Source organism: Rhagoletis pomonella, unplaced genomic scaffold (assembly GCF_013731165.1).
Source record: "Rhagoletis pomonella isolate Grant_MI unplaced genomic scaffold, Rhpom_1.0 Rhpom_scaffold_00001, whole genome shotgun sequence".
Classification (NCBI taxonomy): domain Eukaryota; kingdom Metazoa; phylum Arthropoda; class Insecta; order Diptera; family Tephritidae; genus Rhagoletis; species Rhagoletis pomonella.
This window is the reverse complement of record NW_023458555.1, coordinates 46652678-46662265: the sequence shown is the minus strand read 5'-3', so window position 1 is coordinate 46662265 and position 9588 is coordinate 46652678. Positions and strand designations below refer to the sequence as shown.

Here is a 9588-nt window from a genome sequence, read left to right as displayed (position 1 = left end):
TCGTGAAACCTACCAAAATCCAATCAAGCTTACCAACCTAATAAATTAAAAAAAAAAACCTACCAGTTTTAGTAGGAAAATCCCATGTGTGGCAACACTAGTTGTGATACCAATTGAGGGCCCGAATTCGAACCGGTCCATTCAGTAGAACCAGTTAGTTAGGTTCAGAATTCGTGAATGCGTGGATCACTTATGTAGGTCGGCCAAATAGACAAAAAGGTGGTGGTGAAATGAGCGCCTTCTCGCCCACATGAAGGCAGGGCAATGGCAGATGGAGTGCTCCACACTCTCGATTTCGTCTACGTCGCAGCAACTGCGGCAGAAGTTATTGGTCGGCAATGTCCTGAGCCATGTCTTACAGGTAGATAACGGTATGACCGCTGCATGAGAGAGGTTGACGTCAGACAGTATGGTTCCCTTCATCGCAAGCTCGTCCGCTGCACAATTGCCTTGAATATCTGTGGACTGGCACCCACACGCTCACACGATGCGAGTAGTTGATTTTGAAGCTAAAACGTTAAGTACTTTCCTACATGCTATCGCAGCTTTAGACGAGGTACTGCAGCAGTCCAGTGACTTGATAGCTGCTTTGCTATCGGAGTATATAGTATATAGCTACTGAAGACAAGTTAAGAGAAGATTCGGTTAAGCCAGAGTGCAGAGTGGTCTGGTAGCCTAAAGGTACAGAAGTCCTTCGAGTGTATCCCACTCCCTATTCTTGATTTAGTTTAAAGCCTTCCGTGTAGGTGGCTGTGGAGTTACCTTCGAGGCCCCAGACCGAGTCATGCTCACAGTTCTTCCTCGAATGGATACAAGTGGAATACTTTTTCTCGAGCTTCATCGATGGTGTCGTATAATCTGTGTGTGTCGGAGTAGTTGGTATGATCGAATCTGGCGTTTTTCCATTTTGACAGTACATTTATTCTTACTTCACTGCAGTTCGCCTGTAGCTTCAGAAAAAGGTATACGGGCAGAAAGTTTAGGAGTGTTTCTATCGCTTTGGTGGGTGAGGATGGCAGCGCACCTGTGATTAGCATACATGCCGCCCTTTGACCTTGGCAAACTCAGAATTTGTGAGCAATTTATCCAGTGATATCCACCAGCTTGTGACGCCGTATAACAATATACTTAGACGTGCCACTGCTGTGTAAATCCAGTGAACTATGTTCTTGAGGAGTGTCCGTTCACGCATGTCTTGTGATGTGAGCTCCAACCATCTCCGAATAGATGGTTCTCCGATTGAGGGGAAGGCGGACAAAGTCCACCAGGAAACGATCCAGTCCGATCGATTGAAGAACGCCCAATTTTAGAATTTTATTGAAAACTACTCTATCTCAGAATTTGGTTCAAAAACGCCCTATCTTTGAGATAGCTCGTTTTTGAATCGGCAGCTGAGAAATGGGGGTTTTTGGACCCAATTGTGAGATAGAGCGTTCTTAAATCAAATTCTGAGATAGGGAATTTTTAAAAAATTCTCTGAGATATGGCGTTTTCCCACTGAAGCGAAGACGGATGCAAGGACGAACACGTAGAGGAAGGTTAAGACAAATAAGAAGACGAAGGCGAAAACGAAAACGAAAACGAAGACGTAAATGAATATGCACACGAATTTAAAGACGATTACGAAAACGCATACAAAAGGCGAAGACGAATACAAATATGGCCACAAAGGCGATAAACGTAGACAGAGGACGAACTAAGCATCAGAGCTTCAATTACTGTTATAGGAGGATGTTTTGTGGGTTAAATTAAAAAAGAGCAATTTGCTGAATGTTTCGCTTTGATTTGCTATTTCACCGCTTCCAACAACTACACTGCAATCGAAGTTTAAATAAAATACCAGTTTTGGTTAGAATTCTCGGTGTTCTCGGTAATTTAACAAAAATATACATACATAAATACATACGTACACTAATATATGTACATATATATCAACTCATTCATAGACCACCATATTACAAAAACAAATCAGAAATAAACTTTTAACAAATATGCAGATTACCGCCTCACTGCTTACTCGGCGGCGCAACAGCATGACGCTTACGTGGCATACGCATCATACGACGACAACGACCACTCGGTGATGCATTCACCTTGGCTTCGTGTGCGGCAGCGGCCGCCCTCATCGCTGCATCTTTGGTCTTATTAAAGTCCTGTCGCGCCGAGCTTAGTTGGCGCAACAGCTGTTCGACACGCATCTTAGCCGCTTCTACCAGCTGTGTTTTCTCAGCCAGCTCTTGTTGTGCGCCACTAGCTGCCTGCTCAGCATTGCCCACATTCGACTGCGCTGTCTGCACAGCCTTCGTTAAGGTCTTCAACTGCGATTGTGCTTGTTGAGCCGAATTCACCGCTGCATTAACATTTTGTTGCGCATTTTGCAGTGAGCTACTCTCCTCTTGTACCACAGCCTCCGCTTCGCGAACTTCCTGTTGCAATTGTTGCACGATTTGTTGTTTGCCAGCGAGTGCAGCTTCCGCTGCTTTGGCGGCTTGCATAGCTTTCTCGGCCAATTGCGCCTTAACTTGCAAAGAAGCTGCCTCGCCAGCCGCCTGTTGGGCGTCGGATGCAGCTTTGGCTTCCTGGGCTGCCTTCTGCGCAATGCTTGTTGCTTTTTGCTTGGCATTTCCGGCCAGCATGGCATTTTGCTTACATTCGCCTTCATTTCCGGCGCCTGGAACGCCACCATCGCGTTGCCCATCCCCAGTGCCACCACCACTTTGCATAGATTCTTCACCGAACTGTGCGTACATGTGCGGCAACATGCGCTTCATCTTTCTGTGCTGTTTCTAAAAATAACAGAAAATGGTGGCGAATGTTAAGGATTAATTAGTTAGTGGCTTCTTAAGGTACAAACCTGTAGACGATTGTTTTCGAAACCCTGCGCGATAAGAAGTTGAGAGTTAACTAATAGAACTATGAAAATAGCAAACCGCATCTCGAACTCTTGGTGATATGGTCAAGAATTTGTCGTGTATTTAATGCTGCGTCATAGTAGTTGCTGCTAAGCGGAATTGTCAAAAAGGCATCAATCAATGAAAATTTTATTCAGCAGGAATTATCTTTGTTGTGCTCGAATATTTACATACATATATATGTGACTTTGAAAAATTTAAAATGTCGAGTTTTGATCAGGTTTTCGAAGTGCAGAGTATGTTTTGAATCTTAAAACTGATGCAGTTTTTAAAGGGCCCATACAGGACACCAGCATGCTGGTGCTGGAATTTGTAGAAAATTCTCGAAATTCGTATTTGTATTTGTCTTCGTATTCGACTACGTAATCTTATTCACTTGCGTATTTGCTCTCATCTTTGTATTCGCGTTCATCTTAGTTTTTGCCTTCGTTTCAGCCTTATCCTTCATCTTCGCAATCACGTTTCGTCTTGTTCTTAGCCTTTCTCTGCCTCTTCCTCTTCATATTTGACATCGCACTACTGTTCCTATACCACTTCGTATACGGTTTCTTATTTGGCATAGTATTTGTATTTCTGCTTGTAGCCGTATGCATATTCGACTTCATATTCGTTTTCGTATTCGACTTCGTCCTCGTTTTTCCTTCACCTTCGAATTTTTCTTAAAATTTGTCTTCGCCTTAATCTACGTACGTATTCGCGTTCGTATACGTATATTCTTCGTATACATATATTTGGTTTTGCCTTTGTCTGGACCATAATCCGCTGCATAGCAAATTTTGATAATTCACTCTCTATCTTATTAAAGGTCAAAATAGAGATAGGGAAAATGGAGGCACTTCCGTTGCATTGCTAGTGTTATACAATTTCCGCTGCAGCTTTTAAATTCACTACCCCCGCTACTAAAGTTTCACTTTAATAAGTTTCATTGGAGTTACATCGATGTCTCGATGCATCGGAAAAATGAACATCGATGCTAAAATACTTTGCCAGAAAAACATCGACATATCGATGGTTTCCAGTGTTTCAATATTTGCTAGCTTGTAGTCACATTAAAAAGAAAATTTAACACTTTTCAACTCCTACTTTCTGTAATTCAATTATTCCCTTTATTTATTTACCATTCGTTTACCCTTCCTATAAATAGAATAGAAATGCATGCCGTCGTAAGTTCGCTGAACCTAAAGTTCCAAGGCCCAATTTCGTTGAAATTTCAACGGGATCCCGGTCTCTTTTTAATGACTAAGTAAGCATTTTTAAAATCGAAAGATAAGAGTAAACTCGGAACTTCTGAATGTTCCTTACAAGAATAAGTATTAAACTTCATGGCCAGCCAAAAAATTTTAGGAGCATAAGTTGATGTTAAAACATCGTTACCCACATCGATGTATCGTCAATTTAGCGATTTTAGGAAATTGTAAACATCGATGGCAAACATCGAATTTTGAACCGATATTATCGATGTTTGAAAAATATCGATGCATCGTTTGCATCCCTACGTCCAAGTTGCCTAAAGGATGCCGCATGTAGTTTTCTGAACAACTCGATAAGCAATATGCTTTATTGCAAATCAATTTTGGCCATATAGGTAATACTTCTATATTGCTAGTACAATATGATCGCAATGAGTTTACAATTCGAAATCAAAGAAAGACAGCCTATGCGAATTTTGCGATTGTAGAAGTTTAGGTGACCCCACTGGGAAAATAGGTAAGCACCTTACGAGGTCGATGTTTAAAACATCGTTGAAACTTACATCGATGTGTCGTCAAATTATCGATTTCAAGAAATTGTAAACATCGATGGCAAACATCGAAATTTTAACCGATAATAACGATATTTCAAAAATAACGATGCAACGTTTGCATCCCTAGGTACGAATCTTGAAACGGGAGTACCAAAATGATGTACTGTAATCAGTGCCGGTATCTAAGTCAGCATTGATCCCGTTATGCCGTCTTCTTTTAAATACACTGAAGATCGCTACGTGCCCATTTACGATCTGCTTCTAAAATTTTGATTCCCTTAATCTGCATCCTTTCGACTATTATTTCCGCTTTTATCCAGTGCTTCCCATCAGACTATCATCAGTTGGATGACTGTCGTGTACATACAGTAATTGAGGTGCGGTGAGAAATTACAGTTTTTCCCAAATGTCCTCTTGCAGGTATAGTAGGCTACAAAACTTTTCTTTACTCTTTCCTTAAGTCAAGGTTTCGGGGATCTTTGTTCTCCTTATGAACAAACCAAGTTCAGTTATATTATAGACGTGAGTTTAAAGAGTACTTAAGTTGCTCAAAGGGACCGTTTCGGATCCGGCGCACATCTTTAGTATTCAATAGTTCGGTACTAAATTGGCAAAAATGCGGACTTATTCGATTATTGAAAGTCCTCAGGGCTTGCAGCGTCCTACGGAGTCTTTCACAGTATTGGAAGCAACACAAGCATACCCAGTAGGAATATGTAATGTATAGTAATCGAAAAAATTATCAGTAAAACAACCCTTTTCACATTCGAAAATGCATTTTTTCCCCCCAGGGCGATGTCCTAAGAAAAGTGGGGCACTCAATTTTGCACTACCTATTTAGTATCGAGAAATGAATGAGTTTTAATATGAAATTTTTGGAACTTTTTGAATACATTGGAATGCTGATTACATAGTTAGCAGCAATATTATCGAGAACGCATAAGAAATACATTATATTATTCATCACGCATGTAATGCATTACTACTTTTCCGACTGGGTATTTATCTGTGTTACATTAACAAAAGCTATAGGAAACAGATGGCATATGAACTTCAGCAGGCCAAAAATAACTGTGTAAAACTCTCTTCTGCGAATAATTTAGTGCAATTCGTTTGTCGTTAACGAAAGGCAAGTGAGAAATTGATGTATTATGAACAAATGACGGAACATGGCCGACAACAAACCGGATGGGGCGTTTATTTTTGATTTTCTTACCGCAGATTCCTCAGTGTCAGCCAAGCCAAGCAATGCATTGACCTGTAAGCCCAACAATTTGACCAGCACACATCGCTGTGCAGACATTCAGTGCGCTTAAGTGAACATTGTTGCAATTTTTTTCGTGTTGCGCGTTTCCGATATGTAGAAAGAGTATTCGAGAAAATAGATTATGCGCGCGAAAAGGCCCAACTGCAACCAAATCAGAAATAACAAAGTAACACAAAATCACTGACACTTTCATCCACTCCAGTGCACTGGTCAGCAACACCAGTTGGCAGTGGTCATGAATTTCTAATAAGCAAACATGTATTGCATGCAACAAAACGTATAAAATGATGAGCTCATGTGTTATGTTGTTGAAGCAAAGAAATGCAACAGCCATTGCAATTGCAGCATACTCAGAGCTGATGATGCCTGGTCACCCCCAAGCGTTCATGACCGATGGACCGACCGAACGACCGCCACTGTTGTGGAGTACGGCAACCCACATATGTTTGTACATGCATATTTATGTACCGACATATGTATTAACTGCACAGCAGTGGGCAGCCTCTTCGGTCACTTGCCTTGCTGCCGCAACTTTATAAATACGATTGCTAGGCGCGCATGCGTAGCGTGTTTGCAACTGGTCATAACCGCGTGCAGCTGCAAATCGATTTCATGCAAGCAGCAATTTTTTGTTGGTATCTAGCAGTAACGAAAAAAAAAACAGAGGCAACCAAATACAGCCAGCCACCAGCCATCAGCAATAGCGCGACAGCTCCTTGCATAGCGACTGTACGAGTTAGTTGCGAATAAATACTCATTTCAATTCCATTCACACATTTCACTGCGGATGTGCTGCTGCGAACGAAGCTGAAAGTGGTTTTTCCTGAAAAGTAAAAGCGAGCAAACGCTTGTAACTCCAGCCCCGGCCGTTGGCATCCTCCCAATACCACTTTGGACCAATTCACTTGCTGGAATTCAATTGTAATTGAATGTTGAGTGTGCGCGAGTGGACAATTATTGGTTTTGCAATTTCGCGCGCAAAAACTGGCAAAAATCAAAAAATAAATTGTGTGCTTAAAGACTAACATTATTTAACGTTGCACACTTACGTACATAGGTATATGTAAGTACATTTCTGTGGATACTTGTGCAACTCTACGTAACATAGTCAGTTGAGATTTGAGGTTGAATGCGTCAGGACGAACGCAAAAAATTGCGCAACTTTTTACGGAAACAGGAAATGTATGGTAAAAAGTGTGTGATAAAAACAGCTTTAAAAAAAATTAAAATTTTACATTAATGGCAAAGAAAAACTAGTGAAGTGCTGTAAAACAAGTCTATTGGAAGGTGTAAACCAAGGCACCTTAAACAGGTAGTATCAGTAGAGCAAAAACAACATTTGCGTGTATTTTGTTGTTGCTTCTGGTATCGAAAGTGTCAAAAACTGTTCTGAATTTTTTCTTCTAAATCAAAGCGTGCCATGTCAAATACAAAAAATTATAAAAAATAAAAAATTGAAATTGGAAAAAATAAAAATTGTTGCAACTTTCTTTCCTAGTAAATTTGTTTGCTTCTCGAAGCATTGATCCATCCTTTACAAGGGCCAGTAATCAGCGGTTGTGCTGCTGAGTTGGGCGAACGCTCCAAAAGCTGCTATTCAATCGCTTGTTTTGTATGGAAAAAGGTTTCACATGCAAATGGATTTTAACAATTCAGAATTTTTGTGAGAAAAAATTAAAAATATTTGACATTTTCGAGACCAAATAATTTGAAAATAAATCAAATCAGCTGCTCTACTGATACTACCTGTTCAATGTACCTTGGTGTAAATTAAATAAACACGGGAAAATATTTTTGTAAAAGCATATTGCGAAAAACATTTCTAAAGTTATTCGCTAAACTTATTGTGGTACTTCCCATGTAATTGGCATTTAGGGATTGTTTTCCAATGTTCCATAAACTGACATCACTGTGGGTTTTTTTTTGTCGGAACCAGGCACGAAAACAAAACAAAAAAACAAAAACAAAAAACAAAAATATATATATATTATTATAATTATAATATAAAGACTATAGTCTTAAGCTCATTCAGCCACCGACGGAGCGCCCTTCCGTACCTGCCGTCCGTATTAACATGTGAATAGAAAGAGAGAGAAACAACGACAACGTCGCCGTCATGCGGTGATGAGTTTTCGTTTACACGATAATCCCATAAAATAGGTCGTGTCACGGACTACGGTTTCACGTCGGTGGCTGGTAGAGCTATTATTTATGCGTTTAATTTGTTGTTGTAATTTTTGTTTTTGTTCTGTCAACACCACCTTGTATAAATTCGCCTTGCACGGCGACAACGAATTCACCTGCTTACGTCAAAGTCTATCGTCGCGAAAAATCGCCGGGCGAACGTCGTCGTTTGCTTTGGTTGTGCGCGTTCTCATTTACGTCAATGTGTTTTAATTTTAATAGCGAACATTCGCGGCGAAAAATTCGCCTTTCGCCGGCACAGTCTTCTTTTCTTAAGCGGGGCAAACTGTTGCCAATCACAAACCAAAGCGGGGCCTCATCTGATGACGCAAGTCTGCTTACTCTTTGTTTGATGTCAGAATATACTTATTGCCCTCGTTCACCTGCTGACGCTTTCATATCCAATTTGGTAAAGTCAGGTCAAACGGTGCGCCTTTTGAACCCGACGGTTTACAATGTTATTGCAGATAGTAACTGAACGATGAAGTAATGCGGCTCGAATCATCTTCTCTAACATTGGATTAAAAAAGGAGCGAACCCATCAAGACAAAAGTATCAAACCAAAAGTTATACTTCGCTTGTTCTGCAGGCTGTTTTTTTGTGGTATTAATTCTGGATTCCAAATATACAAAGTCGCCATTTATCGTAAATATTTTGCGAGAGACAGGTGGGAATTTGCTCAAAGCAACTTAGGAATGTCTGCTTATCTGATGAATCGCCCAAAAAATATTCCCACCTTGAGACTTCCCACAAGGTAGAGTTCTGGGACATGCATGGGAGGAGCATTCAACAAGGTTCATTTAGAAAAATACAGGCTTTTTGGTAAAAGGTATTCCAAACGTGTTTCGTACATGGACTGTAAACGCACAAAGAATCCGAGGTAGGGATAACCACGAGTCTTTTCGCTTAATTATATTTTTTTAAGCTCAATAGGGATAGCTCCAAGTTAACGAGTACGCGGACAATGTTGTGATCATAAGCATCCAGGTTCTGCATATGTAAATGCGATAATCACACAACCACTTTAATTCATAATATGGGTGATTCCTATATTCAGCCTACATTCCTTAAACGGGCATACTCCTTTCTCCTTCTCCCAGCGCTAAGTATTCGGGAGTTAGTAGTAGGATGTAAGTCCTGATATTATGTTCATTCGCCCAATTATTGCATATTTGATAGTTCAGAGGGAAGACGAACTACTTTATACATAGGTCCTTATACGCAAGTTAAAGAGGATCTCGTGGTAATTGGTGCAAACAGGGGGATCACTCTTATGGATAGGAAAAATTCAAAGTGCACTTAAAAGCTGGTTCCCTGAGCTCCGTGAGCCTTTAAGCAACAATATTTCAAGTCTTACCTCGCCTTGGTCGAGGAGAGAGGACTTAACTATCGTACCTTTCTATTGACCTGGATTCTTTTTGAAACTCCGAACCATTTAGAAGTGATCTATCCGCCCATATCCGAAGTTTATTCTGAGTGTC

The 9588-nt window shown here is 40.5% G+C and overlaps 2 protein-coding genes across 5 annotated transcripts in view; one reads left to right on the top strand and one right to left on the bottom strand.

Moving 5' to 3' along the window:
• LOC118745063 (histone-lysine N-methyltransferase trithorax) overlaps window positions 1–9588 on the top strand; it is a 152037-nt gene that overhangs the window by 71203 nt on the left and 71246 nt on the right. The gene's annotated exons all lie outside the window — the stretch shown is intronic.
• LOC118745083 (chromosome partition protein Smc-like) lies at window positions 1813–3143 on the bottom strand. Its single transcript, XM_036478623.1, has 2 exons — window positions 2855–3143; window positions 1813–2786 (listed from the first exon to the last, which is right to left on the bottom strand). Exons 1-2 carry the CDS (start codon window positions 2933–2935, stop codon window positions 2007–2009), a joined length of 861 nt encoding a protein of 286 aa, XP_036334516.1. The 5' UTR covers window positions 2936–3143; the 3' UTR covers window positions 1813–2006.